At 35.7% G+C, this 23,655-nt stretch overlaps 1 protein-coding gene across 4 annotated transcripts in view; it reads left to right on the top strand.

Annotated features, from left to right (window-relative positions):
• Positions 1-23,655, top strand: part of SLC25A13 (solute carrier family 25 member 13) — a 96,647-nt gene that overhangs the window by 53,660 nt on the left and 19,332 nt on the right. For all 4 annotated transcript variants that reach the window (XM_021538375.4, XM_021538374.4, XM_021538373.4 and 1 more), the window contains 8 exons: positions 2,245-2,391; positions 3,903-4,041; positions 4,868-4,961; positions 5,135-5,219; positions 7,356-7,440; positions 7,900-8,058; positions 13,274-13,326; positions 14,256-14,336. In XM_021538375.4, the coding sequence (XP_021394050.1) occupies positions 2,245-2,391; positions 3,903-4,041; positions 4,868-4,961; positions 5,135-5,219; positions 7,356-7,440; positions 7,900-8,058; positions 13,274-13,326; positions 14,256-14,336 (843 nt within the window). The remainder of the gene's footprint in view (positions 1-2,244; positions 2,392-3,902; positions 4,042-4,867; positions 4,962-5,134; positions 5,220-7,355; positions 7,441-7,899; positions 8,059-13,273; positions 13,327-14,255; positions 14,337-23,655) is intronic.

The following is a 23,655-nucleotide window of genomic DNA, read 5'->3' as shown; positions in this document are numbered from 1 at the left end:
ATGCACCTCTTTGGAGCACGAGCCCTGCTTTGTTCTGTGGCTAAGACATCACTGTCAGCTAAGCTCACACCAATGGTACAATACCTCCAGACTCACTGATGGGTGTCCAGAGATAGGAACAGTTTGGACCTCTGCAAGTGGTGTCCAGATATTTTTACTGCATTTCAGTGCTGGATTCTGCCAGTGAAACTTTGCCAGCAGTTTCAGTGGTTAAAACAAATTGAATGAGGGAAGGAGAAGAAAGCAACATGCACTGTTTGCCACATAATCCTTCTGCTAAATACAATTGATTTTTTCTATGGTGATGCTTCCATTTAATGACAAACATTTTTGTTCATTTGTTCATATGTTTCTACCTGCTAGGTGATAAGTATTTAGGATACAGGCTTTATTATACTTAACTCCTCTGCAGAGCTCTCTGCCTCCAAGTAGTTGCCTGCCTCAAGCTGATGAAGTCTTTTTGTGTTTTTGTGCTCATCTCACCATAAACCTTCTAAAATTGCTTCCTTCCAAATTTCTGTTGAAATTGTAGTCTCAATTGGAGCGAAGTAAGAACTTGCATGGCTGCATCCAGCCACAGTGAGTATTATTGCTGAATTGTAATACTTCATCATAGGGGTCTGAAATATAAAGAAAATGTGGCTGAACTGAAATGGTACCATTTCAAATTATAACTCCCACAAGAGTTTCCCATCAAAAGAAGAAATTTCAGGCTAATTCTGCAGTGAAACATTGATCAGTCCTTCCCACCAACCCCTTTCCTCCCTCTGCCTAATGTATTAGGAGGTTTTCACTATACAGGGTATAGTGCTGTAATTAGAAACCAGGACCAAAACTGGCAAAGTTCAGAAGGCTGAAAAAAAAAGACAAGCATGGTTTGAGTGGCAGTGTGAACTGAGTGAGTAGAAGGAGGGAGGGATGGCATCTGCAGGCCTCTGGCAGGTCTGATCCTACTCCATCTGAATTTGTCTTTCACCCTTCATTCTTTATTTCCTTGAATGCTGCTGTGAGACAAATACCAACTTACAGGAGATGATATTTACTGTGGATACTTCATGATGGTGATTCTTGACTAGCTTGAGTCTTGTATTAGTTTGTATTTTAAGGCACCTATTTGCAAATATAGTGAAAATAGTTGGAGAATGTCATGGTCTACTGCAAGACTTGCTTAGTATTTCTGACATAGTTTTGCTCTGATTCCATTTTCTTAATAACTGACTATGAATATATATTCAGAATAAGCACTGTTTTTCCAGTGAAGAAGTTTTTATAATCCTTAAAACTTGAAGGGAATACATGGCAAGAATTTTGTGTTCCTCCATTCAGCTAAAAAATACAGGTTGGGAAGTCTCATTACATCACCAAATTTTTTTTTTTTTTTTTTTTTAAACCTATAGAACTGAACAAAAATTAATATGTAATATCCACTTACTATCTGTGCAGGATTGTTTCTTTTAAATTACAAAAAAGAAATATTAGTCTAACAGTAATTTAAGAAGAAAGGGTGAAGGTCACAGTAGGAAAAGATACAACCTTGAGAGATTATATACCTTTTTACTTCTCTTGTCTCTCAGAGGTACATTTGAATCACAAAATGAGATTATCAGGTTGTTGTATCAGATATTGTTTACGCCTGCTACTACTACTGAAATACTGAGAACTGACCTTTAGTCAGTCATGAGACAAGGAGGTCTAAATTAAACTGCTGGTGTCTTTTGTAGACAAATAACTTTCTGTTTTAAGTGAGGATGCTCTTTGAGGGAATCTTTTCCAGATTAGTAGGTGTCTACATGGAAATCTCTGATGATTTCATTGTCCTTGTTCAGGGAATAGTGAGTACTTTTACAGAAGGTATTTTGACCTGCTGTGACACATGCAATAAACTGGGTAATGCACATCATGGAAAACTTAATGTTCATGAGTTGGAGATTACTTGCACTAGTGTGTTGGTATGTGTTCTCTGTTTCTCAGTTAAATGAATTGCATGACAGAATGTCCAGACAGCAAAGAAATCATGATGTTGTCTTAGGTACTGAGGTCAATGATAGAGACCATAGGAAAGGCTGAATAGAAAAGGCTGAAATTTACATAAAATATACATATAACAGCCAATTAACATTCGGTTACGTGTAGTCGTGTTTTCGTAGGTATGAGAGCCTTGTAGTATCGCATTACTTATATTATATGTAACTGTTAAGGTGATTATTTTGAACTTAACTGATTTTTGTTCCCATATGTTTTCAGGAGATCCAATTAGAACATGCAAAACAAGCGTTTGTACAGAGAGACAATGCTCAGTCTGGAAGAGTCACAGCTATGGACTTCAGGGACATTATGGTCACTATCCGGCCACACATGCTGACACCATTTGTAGAAGAATGTCTAGTAGCTGTGAGTAGTTTTGGTATCCCAGCTGGCAGACCTGGGATACAAATGTGGAATTCCTTTTCTTTTGTACCTTGACCACTACACGATACATAATCCAGCTTGAGGATGCACGTTTTGAAGTCTAGCAGTTATTATCTACACATATGAAAATTAGCCCTGATTGCTGAACATATATCTTCAATGGTCTTGGTTTCCAGAGACAAATGACAAAGCATGTAGATGGACCTTAGTAATGGCCTACAAATGTAGAGTTTGCCTTTTTCCAGCCATTCCATCATAGTAGGCCATGTCAAATATTTTTAAATGCCATACATTGCACTTAGGATATCAGCCTCAAAGAACTTGCTTTGTAATGTAAATTCTAAGCTCTTGAATGTAATTTCCAAGTACCTGGGTCTATGTATGAATTGGAACATCAACCAAGGACATTCACTGTATGTTGACTAACAGTTGTTACACTTGATATATCTTTTGTCTCAGTTTGGAGTGCATAAAGAAAAGAGGCACATTTCATTTTGACCACAGTTTATAATTTTGGGAACTTGTACACATTCCAAGTAATCCAGAGCTTGGCCATATTCAGGTTTGAAGATCTGCTTAAAGGTCTATTCTGCTTTGACTTGCAAGGGAGAGATTTTATCACTTCACTTGCAATTGTGATGAGTACTGCAAACTGACCAGAATATTAGAAGATGCATGCAGCAAAAAGCATAGCCAGAAGATTTAGGAGCTGACAGTGAGATTTGGTACTTTCTTCCATGGTTCTGTCACAATCTTGTTACCAGCCTTCCTGTGTCATATGCTCTGTCATAAAACATCAGGTATGATTTTTGATTATCCCTCAAGGTCAGTTAAAATTTGGCAAGCTTATGCGCAGAAATTTGCTTGATCATTGATCTTATAATTTAAATAGTGAATTGATCCAATAATTGTTCTGTGTGCAGACCCAGCACCACTTTAAAACAGAGGTTTAGTCTTCAGTTCTCATTTGAAAACAAGTAACTGCTCGAACCTTACTGTTCCCATTATGTTTGACTGCCTGATACAAGCCTGAGAGCTTACTGCTGGTTTTCCATGAGTTGAAATGCCTGTGAATTTAAAGGTTTCAATTGACCTTTTTCAGAATATGTTTTGGTTTCGTTGAAAATTTCTATATAGTAATATGCTTTACATGTAGAAGTAGATTTCCTCATTACTAGAAATAAGCCAGTTTATGAAACATTTCCAACTGAAGCAGTACTGAAACTTGAACTTTGTAAATTACTACTGGTTATGTTATAATCCTGCATATGTATTTGTTTAGGTTTGTAGGGTGGGGAGAGTTTTATATTCTGGTCATGATTAGTTTCAGTAACATAAGAATCTTTCATAGTTTAAAGTTTTTTATTTTGCAGGTTTTTTTAAAAAGCAAGCCTGTGCTGCTGTCACTCTTGTAAAAGAATATTGTTTGAAAACTTTTATTTCAAAGTTTTTTAGTCTTGTAACAATCTCTTTTCCTCTTTTACTGTCCCTAGGCTGCTGGAGGTACCACTTCCCATCAGGTCAGCTTTTCCTATTTTAATGGATTTAATTCTCTCCTTAACAACATGGAGCTCATTAGAAAGATCTACAGTACTCTGGCTGGAAATAGAAAAGATGTGGAAGTCACTAAAGGTTGGTAGAAATATTTGCAGTCTGGAAGTTTCCTTGGATATTTGAATGGAGGGAAAGATCTCATCTGTATGCTTTTAAATCAATGGGGGCAGGGGGGGAAGCCTGCCTTGTTACCATTCCTTGTTTGCCACTTGGTTTTGTACAGTCCTGTCAGAGTGCACCCTCCAGCTTTTTCATTTTGTTTCAATCAGAAAAAGGTCCTAGTAAACTGGTGGTGGGGGCAGGGTGAGGAAAGTATGTAAAGATATTTAAAAGTTTAAAAAACTTCCTAGGACTCCTGCCAAATTGGCAGCCTATTAAAGTGACCTTCAAGGGTAGTTGAAGAATTCCATAAACTTGTATTGGCGGCACAGTAAGCTGATCTACAAGCTTGGAACAAGATGTTATCTGCTATATCTAACCACTTTTATAGAGAATTCCCTGTGCAACACCAGAGTTTCATTAATGTGGCCTCCTGGGACTACGCATGAAAAGTTCCACATCTCTTGGCTCCTGTTTTGGGGGTTTTCTTTGTTTGCTTTTTATTTTATATTTTTCCCTCTGACCTGCAGCTGATTGATACCGTATGTCAAATATCCTAAATCCTGCTGGTAGTACTAAGCTTTAAGACCAGAGAGTTGTACTTACTTGCATGAAGGATAGACCATTTAAAGCACACATTTATGTAGTCACAAGAACACTTCTATGTTGGGTAACTTATTCTGCTTTCATCCTCCCCAACCAATGTCTTCAACTTTATGCTAAAATGTAGTGCAACTTTGGGGTGCTCTGGATAATTTCTTCTGGTTTGAGTTAATTTAATTTTCTGTATTTTTATTCTTTGCAGAGGAGTTTGTTCTGGCAGCCCAGAAATTTGGTCAGGTTACACCCATGGAAGTTGACATCTTGTTTCAGTTAGCAGATCTTTATGAGCCACGGGGGTAAGTGGAGAATTATCTATCCTCCTCTCTTTCCTCTTCTCTTTTCTTCTTGGAAGAAGTGGGAGGTGGTGCTGAGGAACAGGAGAATGTAGTGTAGTGGCCCATGTGCAGGTAACTTTAAGTGATCTGAAACCAAGCTCTAAGTAAATACTAATGTGAATTAATTTCATCAGGCGCATGACGTTAGCTGATATTGAAAGAATTGCTCCTCTGGAGGAAGGGACATTGCCCTACAATCTGGCTGAGGCGCAGAGGCAGGTAAGAACAGAAGCCAGCACAATGCTGTTATTTTGTTATAGTGCCAGGTAAATAGGCAGTCAGCCTCTTCCTGTTGTTGTCATCTAAGTTGCTTTTCTCTTGTGTTCTGTACTAACTGTGAGGAGTAACGTTAGAATTTATTTTTTCACTGGTGTCATGTTCTCTCCATCTCTTCTTTGTACCCCTTCCTCTTGGGCTCCATTTTAACAGGTCAAATGTAATTTACTTTGGAAAGATAATATGATAGCAGTGTCATCTAACCAGTCAGTAAATATTAGATGCATGCCTAATTAAGATGTTTATGTTTTGTGATTCTGTTGCTCTGTGGTCTTTTTTATGAGGAAAAGAGAAAAAAAAGAAAATTCAGCATCTATTCTATGAAATGGCAGCCCTTGTTCTGAATACATATGCATGTTCCTGGCTTCGCAGTGTTCTCTGCTGTGCTTTATGCTCTGCTGAATATCAAAATAGGAGAGCTTATGTATAGACTACCATCACAGTTTCAATAAAACTATGTCCAAAACCTAAAGGATATTTACTTTCAGTGGTATAACCACAAATGGACTTTTTTTTTGGTTTTGAGGCAAAAGGAAATAGGAATGTTCTTTAAATGTCAAACCCGTTGGTCTTTTAGTTTTTGTATTACCTTATCATATTTTGTATTTTCATTGATACAAGTTTCTATACAGATAGATTTAAAACTAACCCTCCTGTTGTTCTCTGTCTCTATTTTAAGACAGTCTTAACTTTGTGTCTTATGAGACTAAGGGTTTTTTGTTGGTTTTCTTTTTTCCTGCTCGGGGTTTGTGCGGAGACGCCAGTTTGACCACAATGAGTTGATCCAGGCTACATTTTTAGGACTACCAGGCCATACGCCAGGCCTCTGTGTGTGTGTACACATGCGTCTCTTTTCCTTCTCTTTTTTCCTCTCCTGCTTCCCCTACATGTGAACACCCCCACCACCTCTCCAAGACAGTATCTCAGGTGGTGGTTTTCTGTTTGTTCAAGCAGTGACTAAATGGTGATGATACTGGGATGAATTCAAGTGAGTTGGCTCCCCAAAGTTCACCATCTATTCCTAGAGGACTCCTGAAGGAGTTAAAAGCATTTGCATTGGGCTGAATATCGAGTAACATAAGTTACAATAGGTGGCAGTAAAAGGTAGAGAAAAATGCATGATGGAAGTAGCAGCTTCTTGACTTTTTGCTTTGGAGCCACTGTCTCTGGTACCATGATTTACATTGTTCTAGGAGGTGAGGACAATGAATTATGATCCTTAAATCTTTCAATTTCTTCTGTATGCAACCCACCTTTTCATTTTTTCCACCCAATTCCTTTTTAATGTCAGCTGCTTGATGCTGAGACTGAAAAGATTTTCAGCTACATTGATGTCTTTAATTTATTTCTGGACATCTCCACCTATATTGGAATTAACTAAAATGTAAACACAGGAAAATGTATCCATATTTTTATTTTGTTGCTTTACTTGTAGTATTCTAAAAAGAACATACTGCAAAAAGTGCTAGTAAGTAGGAAAGATATAATGCCCCTGCAGACCTTCTGTTTTCTTTATTGTTTTCTTTCATTAGATAGTAATTTGAAATCTGGAACACTTCTGAATTTTATTTTTCATTGGGTTGAATCTAGCACTCATAGACTGTGAGCAAAATGAAATTGTGGGGGTGCTTTATGGAACCTTATTTTCCTTCAGCTAATCTGTGTGAGTGCTCACATACTTGTTTTGGTAGCCTAGGAAGTAATAGGTGTACCTGGTTTTGGCAACAGTAGAAAGAAATTCCAAGCTGGAGTTGCTTTTAGCTGTAGAAAATGAATGACTGAAAAGGCAATATGTAAGCCCTCATTAGACCACATTTAGACCATTGATTTTAGAGTTTTGTAATTTTGCGGTAGTATCTGTTTTTTTTCCAATTCCAATTGGAAGAGGCTGCCTTATATGACACTTAGAAATCAGTGGAAAAAAAGTAATAATTGAGAACAAAATCTCTAGTGTATTGTGGAATTTTTCCAGGTATCCATATACTTTTATCTGTCTGATCATTAAATGTTCTCTTGGAAAATTAGATGTTTTGATTGTTTTTCTTGTCTTTCCTTTTGTTTTAAATCCTGCCTTGACAGAAAGCTTCAGGCGATGTGTCTCGACCTGTTCTCATCCAGATTGCAGAATCAGCGTACAGGTTTGCCCTTGGTTCAGTTGCTGGAGGTTAGTCATGGCTGAGCAAAAGAATATTCATCTTCACTGTTTGGGTTTTTTCTTCTTTTCTTTTGCCCGTCTTCTCCTTCTGTCTCTCATTTAAGTGTGGAAGGCTTCTCAGACTTTCCCTTGGAGCTGTGTCTATGGGGTGGGATGACTGTTAGATTGAAGGGGAAAGGATCATCTGGTCTCCAATAATTTTGAAATTTATGAACTGTTGGAGTTTCCAGGTGGTGTTGCTATCTGATTTGTCCCCAAACAAATTTCATGAAAATGAAATTAATAATGAGGTAGGACTGGAAAGTGTATTTGGTTAAAACTGTGTGAGGTAGTTTAATGTATCCAGAATATATCACGAAGAAAAAAGATGCAACTGATATGTTAGATATAAACGTGAAAGATGACAGTTGCAGTCAAACAGTGTAAATGCAAAGTCATGTTTTTTTATATGTTGAATTTTATTTGCAGCTGTTGGAGCCACTGCAGTCTACCCAATTGATTTAGTGAAAACTCGCATGCAAAACCAGCGTTCTACAGGCTCTTTTGTAGGAGAACTTATGTATAAAAACAGCTTTGATTGCTTCAAGAAAGTGCTACGTTATGAAGGTTTCTTTGGGCTTTATCGAGGTAAGTTTAAAATGTGTTATATACTAATGATAAGATACTATTAAGAGTTTTGTGTGACTGGATTTTTAAGTCTTTTTAGTTCAAACTTTTGCTTCTTTGTTACAGGGAAAGGATTTACAAAGTCCTCGATAATTAAAACTTCACTGTAATTAGAACATTTCTGTAGGACTTCTCTGTCCTTTCTCTCCTCATCTGCCATAGGGGAATATTAGTAATTTCCTACAGCAAAAATATATTGTTAGTAGAGTTTTCATTTCCTTACCATCATTTTAGAGGCAGATTTAGACCTGTGCTTCTACAAATTCTCTCCTTAAAGAGCACCCTGACTTAGCTCTGAGGGGCAAATAGACAAAACTGCTTAAAAATCTGGAGCTCCTTCTGTGCAGTTCTGTAAATTCAGACTATTGCTCACTTTCTAAGGAGATGTTGAAGAAAGTTAAGGAGCTGAGTGCAGAGGAACTTTCCAGTTAAGCTTGAGAGGAAGAAAGATTTGAAAGAAGCATCTTATAGATTAGTGTAATTACCCAATGTAATGCAGTACACATTCAGCAAGAGTCATCTTATTCTGGTCTTGAATCCTACACTAGGTAGGACACACTACAGAGTACATAACTTCTTGCTACTCATTGTTTGCTGCAATTCTTTCTTCAACTGATTTGTTCAGGGTTAAATCAATGTGGGTGGTTTTGTCCCCACTGAGGGAGGAAGTAATTGTTGGGAGACTTCTCCTTAGCTGAATAGATGCAAAAGTTTTTTAAAAAAAATTGTTCTAGGAACATTCAGAGCAGTGGTCTTCTGTCATGATGCACTTCAAAAAAGCAAGCAGAAATTATAAGCTTCACTCTGAACTCTGCCATTTCAGATATTTTTAATAAAAGACTCGTATTTCCATCTAACAAAGTGAACTGATTTTCTTTTTGTATCACTGTTTTTTTCCAAATTTTGAAACCATGTTTTAAACCACCATCTCAGATAAGGATAAATTACACCATCTTGTGGATATATAGAGAGCACTAAATTTGGTTTGATGTCAGTTTGGTTCTAAGTATAATCAATGTTTCCACTGAGAAGACACTTGGATTTAAAAAAACAAACAAACATGATATAAACCTCTGTAGGGTCTTTATAATATGCATTATATAAATGCTGTGTTGTTAGCATTTTTTTAAATACTTTATATCTGAGATAAATTTTTCATCTGTCTCTCAGCATGGCTGAAAAGAATGCTCATCTCATATGCCTGTAATTTACTGTTGTGTCTACGTTTATACCTGAAATGCATATTTAGAAATTCACAGGTATTTTTATACATGCAAATTTAAGAAAATTTTGAAAGCTGTGATTTGTCAAGATCTCTTTCAACTGATGAGGTCACCTACATGTCATAATAGAATTTTAGTCAGAAGTCCACCTGATCAGTCACAGAATGCTTTACAGACTGAAGCAGTGCATCCAGTAGAGATCATTTCACACATACTTAATTGAAGTTTCATGGGAAATTTAAGTACCGGAGATAAAATGTAGTTTAGGAAATTGTTTGGTAGCCATGCTGTTAATGCCACTTTGCCTGGAGGATAGAAAAGACGGGGAATGGTGTTGAAGACACTGTCATCTGTGATCATTAACTGTTCAGGAGCTTGTTTGTTAGTTTTATTTCTGCTGATGGTGCTTCTAGCCCTGCAGTGACTCCAAATGCCATCTAATTTAGATTTTAATGATTTGTTCATTATTACTGATGGACTCCCATGCTAATGATGCAGAAAGACTGTGGCAGAAGCTTTCCTTCCAAGTTATGCAATGGAATACCATAGGTATAGACTGGAACTACAAGCCTATTTGCACCTCAAGTTCTGTCAAAGCACAAAATTTTCAGAAAATACCCATTTCCAGTCTGAGGGAGCTATATTTGAATGGCAACTGGTGATTAATTGTCTAGCTTATTGTGTGAATCCTGTAATGGAAAAATGTGGCAGTATTCCATTACTGCCCTCATATGACATGCCCTAGTGGTTTCAAATATTTTATCAAGACCAAGTAACAAAACCTTCAGTCACTGTTTTTTCCTGATATGAAGGGAAAATCACATCTGTAACACAGTGTGAAACTGAAGTATCCCTGTTAGACATCTAAAAAAATACTTACTTTGGCCAAGTAAGATTTTTGTTTCTCAGTGCTATTGATACTGCTGGGCTGGATGAGCTGTTGTGTGTGTATTCACAATGTATTTATACTGATTTCAAAAAATAACTTGTAGGGTGTCACAAAATGAATGCAGCTTTTGGTGCTCTCTCTTGCACACACCTTCCCCTTCCCTGAGAGTGCCACTATGACAGTCAGACACAAAGTGGTACATTGTCAGTGATACAGTGTCAGATACAAAGTGGTACATTGTAATTGCTGCTAAAAAGCCTTGGATATAAAAAGGCATTGAATAGTGTATTTACTATGTACTGTACTAGCAGGCTGCCTATGTGCAAGATACTATGCTCTGATGTTATAAAAGGCATGCATTTTTAAGGCACTGTCAGGCATTCCTAAGCCTATTCTCCATCTGTGCATATGTCATATTGCTGATCTGCTAATGCATAGTAACACTAAGAAATTCCCACCATGTCAAGATAACCCCAACAGAAACATGATATTTTCATATGGGGCCTTTGATGTGCTTTCTTTCTTTCAAAACTTAGCATCTTTGTCATGTTAAGAAATTTTCTGACAGTGTTTCAGGGCTCCCATCAAAACAGTAAAGAAAAGAAAATTTAATTTTGATGGTCATAGCATAGAGAATGCAAAGTTAGCACTTTGAGATAGGTATGAGATCAAATGAAGGGTCCCTCTGCCTTCCTAAGGTGCTGGAGACAGTATGCCTAGCTGGTACCTGGTAAGGCTGTAAAACCTGGTCTTAAAGTTCATGCTGCCTTTTATAGAATATTGTCTGCTATCTTGCGGTAGATATATACAGCCTTATCTGTAATTAAATTTACAGAGCACTTTTATACTATAAAATCATGTGTGAAGTAGAGGCAGGAATAGAGAAAAATGTTCTAGGTTTTGGTTGTTCAGTTAGGTTTTTCTGGTTTTGTGGTTTTTTTAAACTGCTGCCTATTCGATTTAACCTTTCTCTTCTCTACCTCAAAGTTTTATGGGAAGCTTTGAGTTGTAACAGTCCCATTTGGATTTGGGTACAAAAGGAATGAACCAGATAGGAAAAAAAACCTTGTTCCAAGATAAACATCTTTTTCTTATGATTTTACAAGTGTTTTTACAAATGCAAAGTTTTGGGAGCTGAAAAATGGCTAAAAGACCATCTTCAGATCAGTTCAGTGAAAATAGATTTGATTTGTCCTGCTAATGTTGTTTCTAAGATTGGAGGTTTATGCAGATCATCAACTGGACTACTTTTACACTCTTCATATATTGATATTTTAGAATATCTTTTTCTGTGATTTATTTTATAAAATATGACTTGAAAGTCATGGTATGTACAGCTTGGGTGTAATAATATATGTATATGTGATTTTAAAATTAATGACGTATGTGTTTGGAATAATATCTGCTAAAACAGACCTACTTAATTTTGCTGGATTCAGTTTAAGATTAGGTAGTGTGCTTTTAAAGTATATGGAACTTTTTTTTTAATCTCTGAAGATAGTCATTTGCCATAATGTTTATATAAGGCCACACATGTCCTATAGCAAGTTGTAAATATTATAGCAATTACAAAGATAATTTTGTAATTAAAAAAATCTATTCATTTTGTATTATTGTGTTCCCCTTATAGTGCTACAGATAATGTAACGCTTAATTATGTAATTCTGAATGGCTTAATGGTTTTTCATTGAGATCTGGCTTCACATCACCCATACAAGTAACACTTTTAAAGAAACTCAAATTCTAAAATTTAACATAGTCTCAGAATCTCCTTCGGTTTTGATCAACTGTATATGAACTTAGTGCTACTGTATTTTTAAATTTGAATATTCAGTCATAGGATCATAATGCAGCATTGTTATCTTGGGTAAATGTTACATGTATATGTACATCAGCTGTATAAAGACATTAGTATATAAATATGGTTGGGTCTCCTGCTACCACAAACCAAATTGTGCTTTTCTTCCATGTCAATGCCTTATTAAGAGCCTCAGTAGGAACCAGCAAAGCTGATTGATGGTAGCAGGATCGAAGAATATACTAAACCAGAGCATGTGCATTTTTCTCTGTGTTATTCTGACATTTAGTTCTTTAAGAAAATGCTTTTCAGCAGGTTAACTTTTAGAGGTGAAAACTTAATTGGTTTTGGGGTTTTTTTCAACAAAATAAAACCATGGAGAGGTGAAAATGTCAGGCTTTATAGAAAGTACTCAAATGTGCTGCCTGAGCTGCTAAAACTAAAACAGGCTCTGTAGCAGGAGTTCTAGCTGGGGTGATTTTCTCACATTTTTGAACGGTGTCCTAATTTCATTATGCTGATGAATGCTTGCAACGCCATTCTAGCTTCAGACTTTGTTGGTAAGCTTTGCCTATTTTTAGGTTGTCATTCAAATGTTTACAAAATATCGACTGTTCATTTCAAACAAGTGAAGCTGATAGTCAGAAATTCACACTTCCAGTTCTGTGGCACATCACTTCTAACAAAATAAAACAGAAAATTCCATACCTGAGTAGAAAGCAACATAATTTCCTTTGTTTTAAAAGCTGATGATTTAGCTGGCCAAAGAGCTCAAGAATGCAGTCATACGTGTTTGAATGTTTTGCATTATTTTGATTCCTATCCCCTTTGGTCCTGCCATCTAATGTCATTGTTTTTACTAGGAAAAGGTACTGAGGTTTTGACTTTTGAAGTGGATTCTTTGTGTATCTCACAAAATTAATTAGAAGGTCTTGATTTTTGTGTGAAGATACAGAAAATGAAAGTCAGCTTAGGACAGTACTGAAACATATTTGGCAAATCTATATTAGTATTTAAACATAAAATAAGCTAGTATGAATTAAAAAGCAAAAGAAACAAGTACATATTGACAGTGGTAGCACTTGAAGTGGTAGCACAAAGTTTGTTCTCAAAATTGAATGTTTAAGTACTCTCATTATATATAATAACACAAAATTGCTGTAAAAATCGCCTGTTTCTAGGGGCTGGTCTCTACATACATTTGTTGATTTGTTTATTTAATACCAGGTTACTCAATGCCTTGAATTCTCTATTTCCATGTTACAGGTCTGTTACCACAGCTATTAGGAGTAGCACCAGAGAAGGCCATAAAACTTACTGTAAGTTCGTAAAAGAATTTTTTTCACATTTCTCCACAATGTAAAATGCAGCAAATTACAATAGCAACTGTTAATATCTGGCTTGTGAACAGTACAAGTGGCATACAAGTCTCATCCAGAGGTGTACACGTAAATTTTAAGAGTCTTACTGAAAACTTATAAAACAAGCTCATTCAACTTGTTCAGCTCATCTGCTTGTTTGTAAGTAGCATTGGCCTTTGGTTTCACTTCTTAGCAAATCAGAATAGTTCCTTATTGGAGGGCTTTTGTTTTTGTATCTCCACATGGTTACTGTATGTATGATTCTAGTGCAATAGGAGATAGATAATATGAGCATGTAGTGAATTGTTGGTAAGAAAGGAACTTATTTATGTGTTTTTTCTAAATGCTTTACTTCTGTAATTTTGTTGTTTCTTAAGTGTTTGTAAAACACTTAAGAATTTCTTATTATAATCCAATCATAATATATTTTTTATTCACTGATAAGGCAGTATTCATCAAAGCTAGATGTATGAATTTAGAAAAAAAAAAAGGCACATAATGCTACTAATTGAATTGCCATTGTGTTAAAGCTTAGTATTGAATATTCGGATATTGATTTGACATTTTAATTTGTTCATTTTAATTTTTTATTGATTTGATACTTCTAAAATATTAATGTATTTTATAATTTTCTGATTTTAAAAATTACATTATTAGTGATTTTTTTTAATAATAAGCATTTGAATTATGCTGCAAATTCTTGTCAGAAGGAAGAACATAGCTTTAGAATATTTAATAAAAAATCTAAGACTTTGATTTCTGTGATATCTTGTCATTTAGTAGCTTAGTGGATGTACTTGCATTTTCATTTGCACAGAATTTGCAGCTGATGAGTATTTTCTCTGACCTTTTAATTTATCAGCTTTCATAAATGTTTATCTTTTAAGGTTAATGATTTTGTGAGAGATAAGTTCAGGACTAAAGATGGATCTGTCCCACTAGCTGCAGAAATTCTTGCTGGTGGCTGTGTAAGTATCTTTAATTTCATTCATATGACATTCATGAAAGTGTGCTTTGTAAGATTAATTGTGTGGACTAAGGCTTCTGTTTAACCACAGATCCGGTTCAAGAGCAGACTCTCCTAAGAGCATCTCAGCTCTTTCCTAGATAGGCCAGCCGTTCTTGATGAAAGGGTAAATGTTTCTGTGCATCGTGCCTTTTAACTGCGCTCTGTAATTCTCACAGCTTAGAGTTTGTCTCCTTAATCACGGATGTGTCTTTATTCATGTTGGCTGTAGCTTATGGCCTTAAAGAGGATTCATGCTAACCTTTCCAGAAGTTAATAATTAGTTACTACTTTGTGGCACCCACTCTACCACGTCACTTCTTTCCTGATGTGTTATTGCACCCACTAATTTTCACTTTTTGCAGTGATACTGGCTTTTTGAAATGGCAAAGACTGCTCATGCTTCTTTGAGTTCATAGCAGACGTAGGCTGTGTAATGTTAACTCAGTGCATAATGCATTCCTGAATGTAGGCTGTATTTAAAACCCACTAAGATTTTAAGAGTGTTTTTCTTGCACAGAGTAGTATCTTAATGAACAACTGGCGCATTACTGGGTAAATGATAATGCTTCACTACTTGGTCTAGTTCTGTCTGTTGATATTACAGCTTATTGTATCTGGTGTATTGATTTGTTCAAGCAAATGTAAATACTTTAGGTAAAACTAATAGTTGTTCAAAGACCAGTGCATTTTACAGATAAAGAGCACTGTTTATTTAAAACAGCTTTGATCACTGGGGCAGAGCAATGTTGGTGTATTTTTAATCTATCTTTGTTTCTGCTGTCATAAGACAGATGAGGTCACATTTTCAAGCAGCTTCTACCTGTGCCGAAAACTACAGTGTGCAGCAACTTAAAAGAAAAAATGCTTGTGTCTTAACCTCAGTAGGTGCAGAGATTTGTGCTGCATGTGCTTGCAGAAAGCAAGAACTAAGATTATCTGAGCCTCAGGGTGCAGTGCCTCGGTTGCATTGCAGGCTGAGAAGCCCTGGTTTTCTGTAATTCTCAGGAGATGGGGCAGGATTTGGCTGCTGTCTCACTGCTCCTTCTGTTTGATCACTGACCTGTTGTAGACTGCCAGGTAGGATCCCCTTGTTCTGTAACTTTAGGAGCATTCAGGGAAGAAAAAAAGAAGGGGAGGGAGAGAAGAATGTGGGTCTCTAAAGCCCTAAATAAAAAGCATGCTGTAAATGAAGGAAAAATGCAATAAAGCGCTTGCAGAGTAAAAAGTATTTGCCCCTTACACTAATAAAAAGTCTCATGAACATAGCAGCCATAGAGAATTCTGCAGAATTTTAATTTAAAATGTCATTTGATCTAGAGTTTTTATTTTACAGACTGCTGTGAATTTTTTAATGCAGTACAAAAAACACTCTTTACAGAGACCTGTCATTCATGAGAATGCTCCAGCAAGCTTTTTGCCAGCAGTTCATTGTAAACTAAGGATCTGCTTTAAGAGATAGGTGGTTTGAGATGTATTTTAAATGTGTTGTAAATGTTGGCTTGTCCTAAATTTATATTAACAGCATGAAGTTGTAGCAGTAGACGTGCAGTGGCAGAATGCCCTGCGTTTTCTTTTAACTGTAGTGCTCCACTTAAGGGCATAATTTGGTGCCAGGTAGATAGGTTGCAACTTGTCTCTTCTGCAGGTGGTCTTTTGGTTCTTTTGTAATTTTAAACCCAATTCAGACTAGCAACAGAGACTCTCATTATCAGCAGTTCCTAGGTTTTTTGGGGTGAATTTTTCTGTAATGGTGTAAATATATGTGTTAAATATGAGATGCCAAAGACATGCTTTTTCCTCTAGCTTTCAGCATTGTATTGGTCTAACTTTTTGTCCCCGAATAAGCCATTGTGAAACCTGTGATTTCATTGTGGAAGCAGCACGGACAGTGTTGAATGCTCGAAAATTGTCAGTCTTGGATTTTTACCTCATTTCACAATGTAGTAATTGCTTATGTGGGAGGCAAGAAGACAGGAGGGCATGATGTGTTAAAGTCTAAAAAAGAGAAGACAACTAAGATGAATTTTCTAAGACTCCTGCCCTATCACCTTTCCACGTTCTACATCTAACTCTCAGCTGGGATTGTGTTACAAACACAGATTTAAATTTTTCTTCTTCAGTGCTTCTGTTTCCTTGGAGTGTATTCATTGCTTATGCAAGAGCTGAGTGCTGGGATGCATGCTAGTTTGTAATGTTTTAAATAGCTGCTCTGTGAATATGGTATAGTAATAATAGCTAGGAAGGGAGGACAAGCAGATACTTGGATAGGTTGGGTTGTTCAGGAACACAAAGGGCTTTGAAGGGGTCAGTATCACCTGAGTAGCTCCACTCTGCTGTTTGCCCAACCATTGCCAGGCGTTGACTTTTAAGTCTCCAAGGAGTTCACTTTGCATCATAATTACTGTGAATTAGTACACATGGCTGACTTTTGCACTTGTAACTAAAGCTGATTGTTTCATTGAACAAGTCTTTTTCTGTTTTGTAAACTGTTTTCTCTCCTAAAAAAAAAAAAAAGAAAGAAGAAAAGAAGAAAATAGATCTTTTATTTCATGACCTTGTGACACTTAATTCAGTTAACAGCCTGTTTCATAGCTTTTTATTATGTGAAGATGAAAGCGATAGGTTGGTTGAGATTTTTTTTTTTGAGACCCCCAAGAATAGAATTAAAAGTATAACCTCTATACTTAAGGAAGGCTGTTATGTAAATTGCTAGCACAAGATTTCCACCTCCTTTGTTTGTAAGAAATTTTCCTAATGACTGTAGTATTTCTTACGTATAAAAATCCATGTAGCTTTCAGATTTGCACAATGCCTGACACCCACCATGAACTCTGATCTCTGCTGCACATTTTGGACTCTCATCACTCATGCAAATTCTATATAGAGGTTATCATGATGAGGCTAGTAAAAATCTTCAGTTTAAAGGCATGGTGTAATGATGCTGTAGAGCTAAGATCTGCTGAGCATCTAAACCACAAAGCTAACTTAACCATATTGAATTAAAATGGACACATATATGCTGGGTTTGATTTCTGCTAATGCTATAACTCACTTTTGGAATTCCTTAGTAAAAGGATGTGTAAGCTTTAAGTACAACTTGAAATTTTTTGGGTTTTTTTGTAATGACAATAATATTGAAATTTCTGGAAGCTTTATTTCATGGTCTTTTACTTGATTTTATACTTGAAATAAAAAATAATTTAAAGTCATATCAAATTTAGCTGCTTGCTTTTTGTAATCTTAATTCACTTAAAGGCAGCTGTTGAAAGTAACCTGATTTTTTTTTAATATAGCATTATATATTAGTTTTATTTTTATGACTTAAATTAACACATGGAAATCTCTCTTTATAAAAGTATCATAAATACTGTATTTGGGGTTTTGAGACATTACCTTTAATGCTAACTTTTTGGGTGAGATAGTAGTTTCTCTTAGTACCTTAAATTAAGCAGTTCAACATTTAATGAAAAATTTACATTCGTGTAACTGGGAACAAGATGCAAATATGCAAAATAAATAATATAAAGCATAAAAGAATACTAAGAAAAACAGAAGGAGGATTATAGCATGACTAAAGAAATCGCTATATATGTTGCCTTGTCTGCATGCATTAATCCAATGATATCGGTAAACAGGAGGCGTAATTTTCAGCAAGAAAAGAGAACTATGTTTTGCTTTATTAACCGTTCCTTCTGCACTCCCTTTTCCTTCTGAGCACACAGTCTTTTCCTTCCCAGCTGCTCAGTGTGTGCTCACTATTAGCCAACTTAAATCATGTAGCACAGTACAATTACAGATCCCATACAGATCTGCTTTTGTTTAAATTGTCAAGGCAATTTTAGGCATATTTCGAGAGACTTTATAGGAATCATAATAAAGTAAAAATGTATTAGACCTGCTTGGGCAGCCTCAACTCTGCTATGGAACATAAAAATTAGATATGGTTAAGATGGAGTGCAAAATTGTGCCGAGAATTAATTTTTATATAGAAATGTGATGTGATATTCCACATGAATTGTGCCAAATAACAGATCCAGTGCAAATAGTTATATTAAGCTACTTAAAACATTTATTTTATGTTTCGGAGAGTAATAAAGATAAGTCCACATCTAAGCTACGTTTTCTTCGTGGCATTGCAGTGGAGACAGAGGGCGTATAAACTGCAATTCGCACATTTAGATCTCTTACTTTAAAAATTCAGACATTTGGAAGTTGTGGACTAAAGGAGACTGAAGGTGCCAATCTTGCTTTCATTATTATGAAATCTAAATATGTTAACCTTCAACTATATTTGGCAAGGGAAGCTAAGCTGTGGGTAAAATTAAACTGCACAGTATATATACCAGGGAGAAAAAAAATACCTCCATGTATAACTGGGGAAAAAAAAAGAAGCAAAAAACTGCTGTCACAGAGAGAAGTTTTGGTTTAGTTTATTGAGATAGATAAATTAAGAATGTCATCTTGATGATTGCTCTTATGACCTTTGACAGCAAAAGGCATATATCTCCTGAATGCTCTAGCAGATTTGTTCTCAGAGGTCTGTTCTCCCTGTGGCTGGGGATCCATTACTTTCAAGGAGAGTTCTACCTGCTTGTGTATGTCCAACCTTCACATCTGCTTTAAGGAAAACTTCAGAATCTCCTAATACATTATTTTTTCCCTTGATTAAATGTAAAGCTATTTTTTGTGCATAAAATTGATGTTGTTCAATAAATTATTTAGATTTAAATTCTGTTTAACATAATTAACATAATGTAGCTGAATATACTATAATTAATTAGGTATTTTTAAAGTATAGTAGTGTTCTCTGAGCCACTGTAATTGTAGTTATTTTCAGCATGCTGAATATCATTTAAATTAATTGTAAAATTTTTGGTAAAAAAACCCAGCTAGATCTGGACTTAAATTTTACTTCACATTTGCAAACTCACTGTATTTCAACTCTGCTCTGTTTTAATTGTCTCTGATAAATTTTCATCTAATTTTAGATTTAAGCCTTATGATGAGGTTTGGGAAGGTAACATACATTAACATGATAGCCCTCGCCAAGAGGCTGTACCAAAGGCTGGGAAAATTAGTGGTGTAAAGTTCCTGCTTCTCTTTGGTCTCACCCCACATTTTCCTGCAGGTTTGGATATTTTTAAAACAACAGTTTACTGAAATTTTCATCCATACCTACTTAAACTGGTGTTTCCCTAAATCAGTAATGAATTTCACAGAACTTGATTTCATTTAGTTTTGAATTTTCCTTTTGCATTAGTTAATCTAATTTAAAGTTTTTTAGACAAAAAGCATTTTTCCATAACAAATAAGGGATACTTTCTTATTTTGCTTTCTCTCTCTTCTTTCTTTTAATTTTCTTTCCCCCTGAAAAAGAAAGAGATAGAAAATTTTTCAAACTTGTTTTTTGAAATGTAAAACAAGGAGGATAGGTTTAGGTTGATAGCTTTCTGATTCTAGAACCAAACAATTCTGAATACTTAAAAAGTCCATTTTGTTCTAACAGACAGACTTACTTAGTATTAATTCAACATGAATCTTATTCATTTTTTCTCCTGTTATATTAGAAATAATGACTGCAAAGTTTTACATGAATGCACACTGCAGTTTAAGACATGGATTTGTTTTGACAATTATTTTTTATTACATATCCCTTTCTCCTTTTACTTCTTCTTTTACTGGCAGTAAAATATTACAATGTTTACCAGTGAAGGTTCAAAAAAACCCCAAATCCAAAAAGAAAGGCTCGAACTCAAATCAGGAATTAAAATCTAGCTTTCTGTGAGAAAAAGGAAGATATTTATGATGTCACAGTAATTTATGATGTGACCAAGAAATAATGGGTCGCAGTTTTAATACAGCTACCATGCCTTAGGACTTGAAAGGTCTGTAAATCATTAAATGATTCTACAGCTAGTCAAAATAGACAAGTAGAGCAGACAGAGCCAAACATTAACAGATTTGACAGGTCTGTAAGTTAATTGCTTTTATAATGCCAATCAAGTAGGCTCCACTTTGATTTTTTGGCTAGGCTTCTGAGAAGTGAATTACCTATAACGTGGAAAATATCCACAATTTTAATTTTTTTCCCACTGCAGACATGGTCAGTACTTATAAACAAACTATACTCCTGTTTGTTTCTGTTTAGGCAGGTCGCTAATGTTCTATTGTAGGACACTTCTCACAACTTGTATCTGAGTCTTGGAAATGCGATGCAGTAACAGGAACGTATTTCTGTTCAGACTAATTGCAGTTCTATTTATGAGCACTTTTATGTGAGGATTTGACAGAGCTTGCTTTACAGTTTAGGTGCATTTGGACATTAACAAGACTGTGATTCTAGCAGTGTTCGCTGTTTGAGCTGCACAAAGTAAAACCTTAGCCAGACCAAGGGAAGGCTGTCCTCAGAAAACAAGAAAGATTAGCTAGAGAAAAACAGAATTCTGCCTGAGCAGCATGAAAGCTGTTTCTGTGATAGGCTGATCAGGGTAGTGAAAAGCAGATGATTGAGGGCTCAGGAAGTCTTGTGATCTGAAGAAAAGGTATTTACTATATGAACTCCCATTGCATTATCAGAATGCTGTGTAGATAGGACCACAGATGAGAGAGCAAAAAATCACATGAGATAGCTTGTCTGGATTTTTGAGGCCTGGCTTTATGGAATGAAAAGGTAGCATAGAACCAAGCTTTTGAGAGCCCAGTGTGCTTTACTCTTGACATACAGTACCATGAAATTAAGGTGGTCACCTTTGAGGATCTGTTAGAAAAACAGTAATTTTAGAGTACTGTCTGTTACTTGGGAACTTTTCTGGTAACAGGAGCGTCCATAGTGAAATCCCCTCTGCAGCAGTTTGGCATAATTAATCTAATGCTCTTGGGACCTACTGCCATACAAACACCAAGACTTTTAGAGGTAGTTCGAAACACTGCAGTGGCACTCTGTAAATCTGGCTTCTCAGCCTTGTTCTGTTGTAGAGTTGGTATGTGGTTTTGTGGTAAATCATTGAACATTTCTGTGCCTTAGTTGCCCTTTATTATACAATGAGGATGGTAATTCTTCCATTCTTGAAAGCATTGGTACATTTTTAATTTAATTTTTTTATGACAACAAGCAATCTTTATTTAGTGTCTGTACTTTAGGAACCATGACTCTAATTAGGATTAATGGATGCTAGGAAATGCATAGGAAAACAAGCTGCGTCTGGAAACTGACAAGGAGTAAGGGCTTGGGACAGAGTATGATATGCAGTAGGACTGAATATGATAAACAGCTGACTAAAAATCTTGGAATTTGCACCTGCTTGTCTTTTATAGATTAAACAAGTAACTAAGACACGGTAGACAATTTCTTTTGCAGAGGTTAATTTTTGGTAATTGTTTAATATATTGCTTATGTATTTTTATGATAGCCATTAATTGCTATAATTGCTATCCCTGGGTGATATTGTTGAAAAACATTAACACTCTAATAGCAGTAGTAATCCTGTCTTCATCCATGAAATCATAAAAGTGGATATGTGATAAGTTGGATGGGATGCAGAAGAAACATCTAGGCTGACCCTAAAAGCTGTTACGGAGAGCAGGAAAGGGGCTACAATTTGAAATTGGTAGTAAGGTTAATTAGAGGATCAAGAACAGTGAATGGTCAGTAGCACTGAAAGGAAAAGAATCTAGTACTTTCTTCTGGAATGGTAAACACAGAATTTCCGTCTTTAATTGCAGGCTGTATTCTCTTCAGAGCATACAGCAAAGCTTTCAAATGGAGATGTGAAAGCCCGAGGAGAGTTGCATCTGGTGTGCTTATTTCTTAGTTAATCTCATAAGGGCACAAAAAGCAGTTATATTAAAAAGAACAGGAATTTATTCTCTCAGTGTAATGAGGGGGGTGAAAAACTGTTTATTTTCCAGCAAATTTATTGCAGAGTGATTTGAACACGAAGAAATAGAAAACATTTTGACTTCTTAAACTGAAATACTGTTAAGTGGTTGTTACTAAACCAATTTTTTTTAATTACGGAGTGGGCTTTATTTCTCCATGGACAAAAAAAGCCCAACCAATCCTCAACTATTTCTACTTCTTCCTTCTATTCTGTAAAGTAGGAAAGTAGCAGAAGACATGATAGACAGTACTGTATTACTGTGCAAGACTATACTGCCATCGAGAGGTGTTGGATGATATCATACCAATTTCAGAGTTGAAGAACGGCAAAATTGGAAAAACCCAGCTTATTTTTAAAAATTCACATGTGTTTGGGTGCATAGCTAGCTGACTTTGTTAAAGCACATTTATACATGTATGAATTGTTCTTGGATGACAGTGATATTTCCCTTTTATTTTCTTGCTCTAAATCAAACAAGACCGTAAGTGCTTGTGATTAGGTCAAATGTTAAATTCTTTCAGAATAATATGGGCCCTTTGTGGGCCCTTTGAGATAATTATCTGTACAGTACCTCTGGTTATCTATGCCTATAAATAACTCAAAATTGTAGTTTTTACTTTAATCACATGATAATAACTGAAAAGTAATAGATTTACTTATACAATCAGATCATTTGTTTAAAAAATGATTGGAAGATGAGATAAGGAATTCAGAGTTGAGGGTATTCAAGTTTGTAACTTCAGTACAGAAAAATTTGTGTTACTGGGAACCATCTGTATTAAACAGTTGATGTATTTGATTTTTCTGAAACTTAGTGGAGAAATCATTAAGCTTGAGCAACCTAAGCATCAATGATGTTTATTCAGGACAAAAAAAAAAAAATAGATTGCAAATTCTTCCCTTTGGGAGCTTATTTAAAAATTTTATAATTAAATACATTTTTGACTGCAAAAGCTAGCAGACCAGAAGGCAGTATTCTTCAACTTTTGGCCAAACAAAATGAATGAACAGGGTGATACAATGTCCTGAGGATGTTTTGTCTGGTTGGATTTTTCCATACCAGTTCATACCAGTACCTTAAAAAGCCTGGAAAAAAACCAGATTGATAGATTTCTTTCATTGCATTCACTATGCAAAAATTGAGAAAGAAGACAAAAGCCGTGCTATTGTGATTCAAGCTACTGATTTGGAGATGAGGATATCTGGAGACTCTTGCAATTTGTGAATGTTTGGGCAGGGGGGAAATGCACACACTGGTCATACAATTAAAGTGTCTCCCTCAAAACCCCTCTTGTAAAACCAGATTCATTGTACTTTCCTCTCAGAAGCACTGGGAGGAAATAAATTAATATTTATGAGACGCTTGCATTACTGTGATGATGAATAACACAATAGGAG

This window comes from Lonchura striata, chromosome 2 (genome assembly GCF_050655825.1).
Source record: "Lonchura striata isolate lonStrDom1 chromosome 2, ASM5065582v1, whole genome shotgun sequence".
Taxonomy (NCBI): domain Eukaryota; kingdom Metazoa; phylum Chordata; class Aves; order Passeriformes; family Estrildidae; genus Lonchura; species Lonchura striata.
Note: the sequence above shows the minus strand (reverse complement) of the source record. Positions and strands in the feature narration are given on the sequence as shown.